This window comes from Heloderma suspectum, chromosome 2 (assembly GCF_057233095.1).
Source record: "Heloderma suspectum isolate Gila_16-S chromosome 2, 16-S_ref, whole genome shotgun sequence".
Taxonomy (NCBI): Eukaryota; Metazoa; Chordata; class Lepidosauria; order Squamata; family Helodermatidae; genus Heloderma; species Heloderma suspectum.
The window spans coordinates 398,342,933-398,356,746 of NC_139459.1; the positions used below are offsets into that span (position 1 = coordinate 398,342,933).

Sequence of the window (13,814 nt, forward strand, 5' to 3'; positions counted from 1 at the left end):
CCAGCTTGTCTCCACCCTCCACCACCATCGTCTTGGATCTGGATGAATAAGCAGCATCGAAGGCCCGGGCCACAGCCTGGATGGTGTTGTAAATGATGTAGCTGTCCAGAGACAGGATCCTCTCTATGAACTCTTCTGATAGGGCCTCCTGTTTTTCATTCTCTCTGCATCTTGTCCAGTCTTTCATAGTCAATGGATGCTTTGAATAGGAACAGCTAAATGTTTTCTCCGCAAACTGCTTCATAGAAGAGTAAAGGGACAGAAAATCATCATATTTTGCCCTTTTATTTGTCTGGGGAAAGAAGGAAAAAAATACTATGGATGTGTTTTGAAAGATAGATCATTATCGATCAAATCCAAGGTGATATCCCACAAAGTTGTTGTGATCCAGACTTTCCCTACAATGGGTTTTACCCTGAGTTTAATTACTTTTTGTATAATCTGTATTACAATTAAGAAGGAACTAGTCTCTGCACCATAAACAAATACATTGACTTGTCTCCATTTTCCAAATAAATCATACTTGAGCTGCACATATTGTGTATTCAGTCCTAAGATGCTTTGTGTGAAAAGGACACAGATATCATTCATGAGGAGCTCAGGAATCAACGTCTTCAAGTATCGCTCTCCCTTGTCAGTGGCTGAAGGAATGAGACCAGTTGATGTCCATCTGAAATGCAGGAGCAGTTTGACAGGTACTAGTCAACTAGTACTGTGTTCCTAATTCCAAAGAAAGGGGGCCGCCACGCTGAAGCCTCTTCTCCTGGTGGACTCCAAGTGGGCCATAGGTAAGGATGCTGGAGAATTCCACCATGGACCCAAATGAGGCCTGATTCCAGCAGGCCGGCTCCACTTACCTCTGCATCCGGAGGATTCCCTGTGGAATGGCAGTCTGGCTCTGCGGTGCTGGCACTATGATAATGGTGGCCACCATGGCCATATACCTTGGAGAAATATAGCTGCAAATGGCATAGTGGACACCATTTGCGGCTGTAAAGTGCTGCTTTTTACCAAAATAGAGCTGTAAACACCTGCAACTCAGGGCTTTACGGCCACAAGTGGCATCCAATATGCCATTTGTGTCGGTGTTTTTCCCCACGATGGGCTAGCCTATGACCGTATTGCCAGCGCTGTGGAGCAGGAGTCTGGCTCTGAGAAATCCTCTAGATGCAGAGCTGCTCTGGAGGACTCCAGGGGGGACGAACCGATCACCTCCCCCCCTGCAGACACTGCCCATCCCTAGCCATAGGTCCATGTGGAACCACCAGGAAAAGCCCTCCACTGACCTCACTGCCCAGGCAGGTTGGTAAGGGAAAAGGTGCTCTCTCAGGTATCCTGATTCCTGTAGTTGTTGTCCTGAGGCAAGATTTGAAATTTGCAAGTGTTAACACAGAGGAATTAAGGTCAGTGGCACACAGAAAGTTTTTGCAAGAAGTCTGCAGCTCCTCTTGGGTTGTGCAAGGCCTCAGTATCCTATGGGAACTGCTTTTCTGCCCTTCTGCAAGACTGAAAAACTAGGGATGTCAGAGAATTACGCACGAATTTTAAATGGAATTGAATTCTGAGAAATCCGGTCCAAGGAATTGTCCTCGGAATGGAGCGGCCTGGTCATCCTGGACCGGAGCTCACACAGACCCCCTTTTTTTGTCAGTCAAATGGCAGATTTTATGAAAATAATTACGAAAATAAATCCGTAAATCGGAAAAGGAGAAAGAAGAACGTGACCGGCTGTATGCTTTTTATGAGCCATTTTCCCTGTGATGCGAGGCTTTCTTTCACTCAGGCTGAGTCTTGAACTCCATGGAAATCCTCCATCTTTTCTGTTTATTGTCTTTGGAGGTGAGGTCAGGTCTGGTGAGGTCAGGTGAGGTGAGGTCAGGACAGGTCTGGTGAGGTTAGGTGAGGTCAGGTCAGGTCCAGTGAGGTGAGGTCAGGTCTGGTGAGGTTAGCTGAGGTCAGGTCAGGTCCAGTGAGGTCAGGACAGGTCCGGTGAGGTCAGGTGAGGTGAGTTCAAGATAGGTCAGGTGAGATCAGGTGACCAGAAGTTGCGTGGGGAATCCCCGTGAAGGGCTTTACCCTTTTTACAAAAATAAATATGCATTTTCCCTATGACCCGAGGCTTACGGAGACCGACGGTGGGTGCGCAGAAAGGATTTTTCAGCGGTACTTACATAATTGTTTAGGTAAATTTGGCAAGGCGGAAAAAAAGGGGGAATCCAGGGCAAGCGGACGGTGGAACGGGGAGGCCCATGGCGCAGCAGAAAATCCTCATGGAGCAGAACCACTCCGCATGGATTCTGGGGGGGAGGAAGGGATCGTCTCCCCCCCCCCGCAGATTCCCCACTGGAATGGACGGTGTGGAATCTGTACATACCTACAAAAAAAACCCTAGTCCCCATCCAGTTACAGGCCACATGTCCCCAGATCAGCAGAATTTGGGGGTACTTTGTAACAGGCTTCTAGCATTAACATCGAAGCACCTATACATGGTATCCCTCCCGAGATGTCTCTGGTGCATGCCTCTTCTGCTATGGCACTTAAGCCTCTTTGACTGGCTATCATGTTTCACCGTATGCTGATGGCCCATTTCTTCCCCATCTCCATTTGGGCAATTGGAAATGTTTCAACCTTCATCCCCTAGGGATGATCCAACATGAACTGGATGCTTCCCAGCTCCTGTTGGCTTTAACCCAGGGTTCAGCTTAAAAGCTGCTTTGCCAGCTTGTTTGTTTGTTTAATACCAACAGTCTGGTTCAAGTGCAGCCCATCCCCCTTGTAAAGGCTCAGCTTGTCCCAAAATGTTCACCAGTGCCGAAGAAATCTGAACTCCTCCTCCTTGCACCACCATCTCATCCACAGGTTGAGACTCCTCAGCTTTGCCTGTCTAGCTGGCCATGCGTGTGGAAGAGGTAGCATTTCAGAGAAAGACACCTTGGTCATCCTGGATTTCAACCTTCTCTCTTGAAAGCTAAATTTGGGTTCCATGACCTCCTGCCCACAATTCTCCATGTCATTGAGACCAGCATGGACCATGGCCACAATCATCACCCAGCACTTCCTACAAAGCTGTCTAGATGGTGTGTGATATCAACAACCATTGCACCAGGCAGGCCAGATACCATGATGCCCATCACAAACCCAGCTGTCTCTGTGTCCAGTGATCAAATACCCCCATGACCTTAAGGCCTCCATGTACTGGAGTATTGGTTCATCTTCTGAGGAATTGGTTTCTTCCAAGGGAACATTCCCTCTTCCATAGAATGACACCCTACTTCCCAGAGACCCTGATTCTCCATGACAGCAGAGCTGCTTTCACCCAGGGATAGGGACACTGCTATTAGGTCCCCCAAGGTCACATCCACCAGCCTCTCTCCCTCTTTAATTTCTCCATGTCAGCAACCTTGGCTTGAATGCAAGGAACTTCTTACCTGTCAGCCAGGAGCTCATTACACCAGGTACATACGCACGACTTCTGTCCAGCTGGCAGAGAGTCATACACATGGCACCCAGTGCAATATGCTGGATAGCCCACAAACACCCGCTGGCTTTCTACCTTCATAACGCTTTCTTTAAATTGCTAAATCAGCATTTCCAGGTGCAAGTTATTTCCTCTGAATATGGCCCATGGATGAAGGAGCAAAGGGGCAGTGGAGTTGGGGGGCAGAGGTGGACTTGTAAACACCTTTGGCCCTCTGTAGTAGCAACTGTCTCTTCTGGTGCATTTTAAATATAAAGCATCCTAAGAACTTTGGTTAAGAAGCAGCATGGTGTAGAAAATAAATCCTAAGGCCATTCTGTGTCCATTACCTTAGGGCTGGGGCATCTGAAAAGACATCCTGTCATCCATGCTAGGGTCCTGATCAGGGATCCTTCCTGCACCATGACTAGTCACATTTAATGCACTCTGTGTTTTGACCCTCAGTGTTGACTAAAAATTATGTGTATAGCCACCCCTGTGCTGTCAGTGGTGCAGTAGCTCCATCGGGAGGCCTTCATGTCTCCACTCTCCCTCAGATCATGAAGCTGAAACCCATTTACCTCTTCAGCACCACCATTACCACACCTTTCTTCCCGTCACTTATTCCTCCACCTCCCCCACAAGGGCTGGAGGCAGGAAAGCCATCAAAATGAGGGAATCCTCAAGACAAAAGAAAATGTGCTTACAGATTATGCTTTTGGGGTGGAATTTCCCTGCCTTGTTCAGGTAGGGAGGTAGGGAGGAAGAGACTGAGGGATGAAATCTGGAGAACACCAGGCCTTCCACAGAGGAGGAGATGACTCTATGTCTTCCTTGAGCACCAGGCCTCATTTCTATTCTTTACTTATTGATTCATTTGTCATTTATTTTTATAAATATTTCCGTATTGTTGTTCAGCCCCGGTAATTTATATTGACCCACTATGCCATTTGTTTCCAGAGACTTACTCAGCACAGCAATATGGCATGGCAATGGCTGCCAGCTGTATCAACATTCACCAGTGATGCAGAGCAGGCAGCTGGCTCTGTAGGATTGCCACCGAGACGTATCTGACCCGGACAGATTCCGGGGGGAGGTGGAGGTGAGTGCTCCGTTCCGCCATGCACTCTGGGAGTCATTGGAGTCCGTGGCAGAATTCTCCACCATCCCTAGTCTACATAGGCTCACTGCCTCTTGTACTGGAGGTAGCACATAGCCATCAGGACTTGTAGCCATTGATAGCCTTTTCCTCCAGGAGCTTGTCCAACCCACCTTTAAAGCCAGCCAAATTGGTGGCCATCACTACATCTTGTAGCAGCAAATTCCATAGTTTAATTATGTGCTGTGTGAAGGCATGAACCTACTCAGTTACTACACTCTTCCTCTAAGGCCCTTCTCCAGTTGCCTCCTCTGAGGGAGGCTTGGAAGGTGGCAATAAGGGAGAGGGCCTTCTTGGTGGTGCCCCCCTAATTATGGAACCGCCTCCCTAGGCTCACCCACCAGCATCATTGTTATCATTTCAGTGCCTGGTTTAAACCTTCCTCTACTCCACTGGTTCATCTTCCCAGGATTTGTTTCCCTCTTCCTCAGAATGATGCCATCCTTCCCTGAGACCCCCATTCTCCATGACAACAGAGGTGCTGTCATCCAAGGACTGGGACACTGCAATTATGTCCCTGAAGGTCTCATCCACCAACCTCTCTTCCTCTCTTAGCTTCTACAAGTCAGCAACCTTGGCTTCAAGGCAATGAACTTGTTTCCTGAGGGCTAGGACCTCATCAAACCAAGCACACACACCCAAGACTTCATTACTGTTTTTAAAAAATAAATAAAACAATGGAAAATTAGCATTTCCAGATTCAAGATATATCCTCTGAGATTTGTTGTGGCCCGGGGATGAAACAACACAGGGGCAGTTGAGGGTGGGTGGGTGGGTGGCCTTGTATACACCTTTGGCCCTCTCTAACAACTCGTCTCTTTTTTTGCATTTTAAATATATCATAAGAATGTTGGTGAAGAAGCATCCTTTCTCCCTTCTTTTATCCCCCCCCCCCACCAAGGGCTAAAGGCTGGACAGCCAACACAATGAGATAATTCCCAAGCCAATGTGCTTGCAGAGGACGTTTTTCTGGTGCTATTTCCTTGCCTCATCCAGGTAGGGGGGAAGAGGTTGAGGGATGACATCTGGAGAACAATATGGTGATGGCTCTCTGTCTAATCTACAGTACAGCCTTGAGCATCAAGCCTGGTTTCCATGCCTTATTTGTTTGTTAATTTGCTTCTTCATTTATTGTTACAACATTTCTGTACTGCTGTTCTTCCCTCAAGGGTCTTTTACAGTGGTTAAATCTAACAACAATTTAACAACAGAGAGCATGAAAAGCCACACTTTAAGTGCTAAAACAAACCTCATCGGTCACAGGATTAAACTGGCAAAAAACATTTACTATGGGGCTTTTCCAGAGCTGGAAGGAAGCCTGTTTTGCTATGTGCCAAGAGAACAAGGTCAACAATAACAGAATTTTGGAGTGTGTGATCAACACACCAATCAAATTTATACTTTTGTATGTGTAATAATGTGTTCCTTTGTATTCAAATCCGGCCTCAGTAGAATCATGTAGCACTTCGGTATGAAGATACATCCTAATAACCCAGCACTAGAGGCCGAGATAGAGAAGACCTGCACGGCTACCATGTATTTCCCCTTGGTGCTCAGGTAGGTGGGCACAAAGGAGACCCAAACACTGCAAAACACCAGCATGCTGAAGGTGATCAGCTTGGCTTCATTGAAGGCCCCAGGCAGCTTCCGGGCTAGGAAAGCCACTGTGAAGCAGATGGCAGCCAGAAAGCCCATGTAGCCAAGGGCAGTATAAAACATGGAGACAGAGCCTTCGTTGCACTTCAGGATTATGTGTCGAGGCTGGGAGTGCATGTCGGAGTCTGGGAAAGGTGGAGAGGTCCCCAACCAGATGGTGCAGATGAGAACTTGGACAATGGAACAAGAATTGACAATGAAGTTGGCCAGACTCTTCCCCAGCCATCTCCTTACCCTGTTCCCTGGTTTTGTGGCCAGGAAGACCAGCACCACAGTGATTGTTTTGGCCAACACAGAAGAGACAGCAACTGAGAAGATGATGCTGAAGGCCATTTGTCGGAGAAGGCATGCCAATTTGCTTGGCTGTCCAATAAACATAAAAGAGGACAAGAAGGAAAGCAAGAGGGAGACGAGGAGAATGTAGGAGAGGTCCCGGTTGTTGGCTTTGACTATTGGGGTTTTGAGGAATTTAATGAAGATTCCTAAGACAAAGCCTGTGATTAAGGACAGGAATAGGGCTAAGGAAGCTAGAATGATCCCCAAAGGTTCTTCATAGGACAGGAACATTATAAGCTGGGGGATACATTGATTCTGGTCCTTGTTTGGATACTGATCTTCCGGGCACTTGGTGCATTGGTCTGCATCTGGAAATAACAAGAATAAAATCACCTTAGTGATCTTGGTCCTTTTACATTAAACCAATATACGTATGTTCCAAGGGTGATTGACAGCACACTTTAAGTCTGTACAGTGCACAGCTCAGGCCTGTTGTTCCTCCATTTTTTTTTCCTGTGAACAAACCACAGTTTGAATTTCTTGAGTTTAAATATGAATCTATGTAAATCACATCCTCATAAGATTGAGGTTTGGAAAGGTTGGTGGTTCCAGGAGTATTCCTGGGGACTGCCTTGACAGTGCTCCAAAAATTGCCAAATATCTCCTCCTTTTTAGGGAATTACAGTCTTCTCAGGACAGTCTGTACATTGAAAATTCCACCATTGTAACGTTGCATTCTAACCTTTATGCTATCGGCATGGTTTGACCAAACATTCCAAAACTGGATAGTTTCACTTGAAAATTTCAGGATGATTGGAGGAAGATTGTCGAGGGGATAAACATTAAAACCATGACAAGTAAGAGTGTTGTTAACAGTTCTTATAACAGGGAAAAAACAGGATTTTAACAATTAGATTTACTTCTGAATATAAAATAAGATCCATTTTGGGCTTAGCAGATTGAAATCAAAAACTAAACCAGATATTCTGTACAGGTTGCAAGTTTGCAGGACAAACTCCAACTTGATCCCAGGCACCACAAGCCAAAACCTCCTCTGTCTTTTTTACACAAGAAGTGAAACTCAAAACTGGGGAACATGGGCCCCAGTTTCACATGGCTGAGAATGTGAAAGGGCATGCTGAGCCGAGCCCTGCCTGTTTCCTTGCAGATTCAGCCCCTTCCCACCCCCTGCTGTTTCACAGGCTGTTGGAAAGGGCCCCCGAATTCTGCTGCAGGAATGGCCCATGACATGGACTCTCCTCACATGCCTGTTTTGAAGCAGATTGTAGCCCACTGTGACTACTCTTGCAAACAGCTATTTGGTGGGGAATGGGGGAAGATTGTGGAATGAGATCAAAATATATGTACTAGATACACAATAGATGTCTGCCCAGATGTCCAAGGAAGCTAGCAAGTTTGGAAAGCAGCAATGCCTGAAGCACAGGTGCAGACTATCCCCACTTGGAGGTCAACCGGAATGATAATTCATGAAGGATTTAAAAAAAAAAAATATATTATTGTATTAATTAATTCTTTTTATTGTATGTTGTACATCGCCCAGGGTGGCTGGGTGACCAGCCAGATGGGTGATTAATAAATTTAATAATAAAATAAAATAAAAATAAAATAAATTCTAGTTAACTGGATTAATTCTAAATTAATTCTGAGGAAACTGTGGAGAGGCATAGAAAAAGCAAGATCCTGAGGAGGCTGAGGAAAGACCAGGAAAGAAAACAGCAGGAGCAGCATTCTGCCCTTAGATGCTCGACAGCCAACAGAAGTAACTGGGTCCTACACTTCCTTCCGAGTCCTGGATTGCACAGTTAGAGACAGCATTTCTTTTAAGAAATAAATTACTTAGTTTAAGGGCACATTTGCCATTCGCCCAATGGACTGCCCTTTTCCCAGAAGTCACCCACCTTCTTTAGCAGAGATGGTCCCTTCTGCACAGGGAACACATTCATAGCAGCAAACCGGCTTTCCTTCCTGAACCACCTTGACGGATCCAGGGCGACAGCTTTCAACGCACCTTGAAGGAGGTAGGGTCTAAAAAGAAGGACCAGCAAGGCAAATGTGTAGCACTGATATATGTACAGAAATGAGACACAGACCAAGCAGGACCTCTGATTCCCTGGAGACTGGTGGCTCCACTTTCAGTGGAGTTGTGAATGCATTCTGTTTTCATTCAGAACCAGACAGCACTCTAAAGGAGCTATCCAAAGTTCTGAACCCTATCCCCAGAAATGGATAGCTCCTTTAGAGTTCTGGGTGGTTCTGGCTGAAACCCAGAATGCATTCACAGCCCCGGCCAGAAAGGATTCACAGCCCCACCGGAACAGGAGTCACCAGCTGAGTGGTGCTGAGTGTCTAATTTCTGAAGTGAAAAATGCACAGTACAAAATCATGATGGAAATGTTAAAGGCCGTCCTATCTGAAAAGTCCCTGATGTCTTCTGCTCTTTGTTTTTAAAATTCTTCCACTGATGAAGGTTTCTCTTGATTATTTTTATTGTTGTTTTGTTTTGTTTTTTACTTATATAGGTGTGAATGCTCCATTCATGCCTGGAATGTTGTGTGAATGGGCCTTTAATGGCCAACAATTATGCAACATTACCTACCTGGTAATTACAGGCTGAATTTTGATGGGCAATCATGAAGAAAGAAAGAAAGATAAAATCATGTTGCTAATTGCATTAGTTGTTTGCAAACTAATAGTTCCAAAGTTCAGCAACTAGCAGCAGTGCCACTGTTCAGGGGAACCTTTCCATGTCACATTTTGTGTTTGGATCACATCGGTCCCTTGCCTCCATCTCATGGCTATTAGGGATGTACGAAAGTCACGTCCCTTTTTGAAGGGTGACATTCGCGGTGGGGGGGAGGCGCTCTGTCCCTCCCCCTGAAATTCTCCCCGGCCGGCTCCGCTCCGCAGCGACTCCACAGAGCTGCCAGCCAGGGCCACTCGCAGCCAGATGTCCGGTCGCTGGGCAGCCTGCACAGGGATGCAAATGGTGGCCACTGTAGCTGCTGCCATTTGCGTCCATGTATTTTGCTGTGATAGGCTACGTAAATATTTACGTATTTGCCTATCACGGCAAAAAAAAAAAGGAACACAAATGGCGGTGACTATGGTGACCGCCATTTGCATTCCCTTTTATTTTGCTGTGATAGGCTACGTAAATATTAACGTAGCCTATCACGGCACAAGACAGGGGCGCAAATGGTGGCAGCTACAGTGGCCACCATTTGCATCCCTGTGCAGGCTGCCCAGCGGCCCAATGTCCAGCTGCAGGCGGCCCTGGCCGGCGGCTCTGAGGAGTTGCCACAGAGTGGAGCCGGCCGGGGAGAATTTCAGGGGGAGGGATGGAGCGCCACCCCCCCCACCGCGAATGTTACCTTTGAAAAGGTACGTGACTTTCGTACATCCCTAACTCAAAGCATCCTTGACACATGGCTGTCCAGCTTCTTCTTCAATGCCTCCAATGTGGGAGAGCCCACCACCTCCCTAGGACTTTGGTTCCATTATCATATTGCTGTAACAGTCAGTGAGTTTTTCATAATGTTCAGCCGGAGTATGAACTTCCTGTAACTTGAGCCCATGAATCCATGTCCTGCACACTGGGATGATCGAGAAGAGTTCCTGGCTTTCATCTCTGTGACAGACTTTCAAGTGCTTGAAGAGTGCTATCATGTCTCCCCTCAGTCTTCTCTTCTCAAGGCTAAACATGCCCAGTTCTTTCCATCTCTCCTCATGGGGCTTTGTTTCCAGTCCCCTGATGATCTTCATTGCCCTCCTCTGAACCTCCTCCAGTTTCTCTGCATCCTTCTTCAAGTGTGGTGCCCAGAACTGGACACAATACTCAAGATGAGGACTAACCACTGCTGAGTAGAGGGGAACTAGTACTTCATGGGATGGAAGCTATACTTCTATTCATGCAGCCCCAAATAGTATTTGCCTTTTTTTGCAGCCACATCACATTGTTGGCTTATCTTCAGCTTGTGATCTACAACAATTCTGAGATCCTTCTCGATCATAGTATTGTTGAGCCAAGTATCCCCAATCTTGAAACTGTGCATTTGGCTTCTTGTCAGAGAATTCCGCCACGGATCTCGGGGAGCGGAATGCCAGTGCATTCGGCCCCCCGAAATCGGTGGTGGAATGGCCTGCCCCCCCAGTCCCCCCGGGACGCGACTTACCTTGGGCAGATCTTCCAGGTGGCGGCGGCTCCAGCGGCGGCTACGCTATTTGCGTTCCCCTTATTTTCACCGTCTTAGTCTACGTAAATCTTGACGTAGACTAAGACGTGCCAAAATAAGGAACGCAAATGGCGGCGGCCGCCAGCGGCTGGATGTCCGGCTGCTGGTGGAGCCTGCTGGCGGCTCCGCAGAATCCCTGTGGAGCGGAGCCGGACAGCGAGGATTCCGGGGGGAGGGACAGAATGCCTCCCCCTCACCATCAACATAATCCATGGAAAGGTAAGTGACTTTCGTACATCCCTAGCAGAACTTGGCATTTATCCCCAATCAATTTCATTTTGTTGTTTTCAGCCCACTGCTCCAGCCTATCAAGACCACTGTGAATTTTGTTTCTGTCTTCCAAAGTATTAGCTATCCCGCCCAATTTTGTGTCATCTGCAGATCTGATCAGACCTCTGCACCTCCTCCTCCAAGTCATTAATAAAAAATGTTGAAGAGCACTGGGCCCAGGACTGAGCCCTGTGGTACCCGCTTGTTACCTCTTCCCAGTTTGAGAAGGTCCCATTGATAAGCACTCTTTGAGTCCGATTCTGTAGCCAACTGTGGATCCACCGGATCGTTGTTTCATCTAGCCCATTTTGAGCTACTTTGCTCATCAGGATATCACAGGTTGCTTTGTCGAAAGCTTTGTGTTAAGGTTCCCTTTTCGCCCTGCTGAGAACTCCAAGAGCCAAATCAGCACTCAGACCAGAGGCTGCATTTCCAAGGCTTTAATTCCATTTCCTCTAATGAGGCATACAGGTGCAAATTGCTAGAGGCTACAAAAGAAACAGCCTTCTGGGAGTTCAAAGGGAAACTATGAAAGTTGATCTCCTTTTGGGAAAAAAAGGTGACAAGGTCTCTTAACTTAAGGGGTAGGAGGGGAAGATCTCCCCCTCTCCCGTGACACATCCAGGCGTGGCTGTTGACGCTGAGCCAATCGGCAGAGTGCAGAAGTTCAGCCCATGTGACTTCACACTTGTGCCTGCGTCTGCAACTTGCATCTAAAAGTTCAGGTTGTTCTTCTGTTTCTCTCCCTGTCCACTATCACTCTCAGGGATGTGTGAAGGGGGGATGGACTCTCCATGCAGCTGTGCCTCGGAAGCCTGGGAAAGTTCCTCCCCCACCTGTAGCGCTCTTCCTCAGGATCTGAACTACTCGGACACTCTATATGCTCAGGGGCAACCCTGAACCTTTGCTGAAGTCCAGGTATATTATGTCCACAGCATTCCCACAGTCCACAAGGGACATTAGCGGATCCAAAGATGAGATCAGATTCATCTGGCAGGATTTGTTCTTGACAAATCCATGTTGGCTTCGAGTGATCACTGCATTGTTTTCTAGGTGCTAACAAATGGATTGCTTTATCATCTGCTCCAGAATTTTCCCAGGGATTGATGTCAGACGGACTGGTCTGTAGTTCCCAGGTTCCTCCTTTTTGCCCTTTTTGAAGATAGGGTCAACCTTAGCCCTCCTCCAGTCATCTGGCACTTCACCCGTCCTCCATGATTTCTCAAAGAGAATAGACAGTGGTTCTGAGAGTTCTTCTGCCAGTTCCTTTATTACTTGAGGATGCAGTTCCTCTGGCCCTGCGTATTGGAATGCATTCAAATTTATTAGATGTTCTTGACCATATGCCTACCAATCTTTAGTTGCAGTCCTACCCCTTCATCCTGTTCTTTGCCTTTGCCTGGGAGGTCATAGACCTTCTTTCGGGAGAAGAATAAGCAAAAGTAGGAATTGAGCACTTCTGCCTTCTCTTTATGATATGTTATCATTTTGCCATCTCTATTTAAAAGTTGAACCACCATTTCTTTCCTCTGTCTTTTACTCTGCATGTATCTGAAGAAAGCCTTTTCATTGCCTTTAGCATCCCTTGCTAATCTCAGCTCGTTCACAGCTTTAGCCTTCCTGATGCCATCCCTGCAATTCTGTGCTACCTGCCTGTACTTTGCCTTTGTAGCTTGTCCTTCCTTCCACTTCCTATATGTGTCCTTTTTTGTTTTCAAATTGTCTCTAAGCTTTTTGAGAAGCCACATTAGCTTCTTCTGTTGTCTTCCACCTTCTCTTCTTGTTGGAAGTGTTTGTGATTTTGCCTTTAGAATTTCCTTTTTAAAAGCTCCCACCCATCTTGGACTCCTTTACTTATTAGAGTTGCTTGCCATGGGACCTTACTTATCATTGTTCTGAGTTTATTAAAATTGGCTTTCCTAAACTCCAGGGTACACGTTTGTCTACACTCGGCTTTGGCTTCCTTCAGAACCAAGAACTCAAGTATAACATTGTCACTTTCCTCCAGAGTTCCCGTAAGTGCTACTTTATCCACTAAGTCATCCGTGTTGGTTAGGATCCAGTCAAGGATAGCTGATCCTCTAGTTCCTTCCTTCCTCCACTTTCTGTAGGAGGAAGTTATCAGCAACACAAGTCAGGAATTTCTTGGAGGGGCAATGTTTTTGCAGAATTTGTCTCCCAACAAATATCGGGGAAATTGAAGACCCCATTACTACTACATCATGCTTCCTAGAATCATGGGCTATTTGCTTTTTGAAACTTTCATCCTCGTCTTCTCCTTGGTTGGGTGGCTGGTAGTAGACTCCGACCACCATGTTCCTTCTATTCTTTGCTCCATGTGCTCAGATGCTCTCGATGGGGCTGCCAAGCTCATCCTCCTGTATTTCTGTGCAGAGATAGGTATTTTTAACATATAGTGCAACTCCACTTCCCTTTCTGTTCCTTCTGTTCTTTTTGAACAAGTTAGATCTTTTAATTGCTGTATTCCAGTCATGGGAGTCATCCCATCAAGTTTCAGTTACACCTATCAAGTCATAATTTCCCTCCTATATTAAGAGTTCAAGTTCGTTCTGTTTCTTTCCCATATACCGGGCATTTATATCTAGGCATCGAAGACCATGTGCTTTATAGTCTGGCTTTCTTTCTATGTGTTTTTGAAGACTATTATTGGACACTATTAGAGCTGTTCTCTCCATTGTGGTGCATAAGCCTTCCTCCATTGTTACCCCAACTTTATGCCCCC

At 46.5% G+C, this 13,814-nt stretch overlaps 1 protein-coding gene across 1 annotated transcript; it reads right to left on the reverse strand.

The window, feature by feature from the left end:
* Nucleotides 1–5,729: 5,729 nt before the first annotated feature.
* LOC146356600 (vomeronasal type-2 receptor 26-like) lies at nt 5,730–10,770 on the reverse strand. The gene is made up of 3 exons (XM_084832637.1): nt 10,742–10,770; nt 8,468–8,594; nt 5,730–6,916 (listed from the first exon to the last, which is right to left on the reverse strand). The coding sequence occupies exon 3, from the start codon at nt 6,837–6,839 to the stop codon at nt 6,012–6,014; it is 828 nt and encodes a 275-aa protein (XP_084688763.1). The 5' UTR covers nt 6,840–6,916; nt 8,468–8,594; nt 10,742–10,770; the 3' UTR covers nt 5,730–6,011.
* Nucleotides 10,771–13,814: the final 3,044 nt, after the last annotated feature.

Bases quoted from the DNA above. Each gene is read 5' to 3' on its own strand.
- LOC146356600 (XM_084832637.1), bottom strand. From the start codon at position 6,839: ATGTTCCTGTCCTATGAAGAACCTTTGGGGATCATTCTAGCTTCCTTA.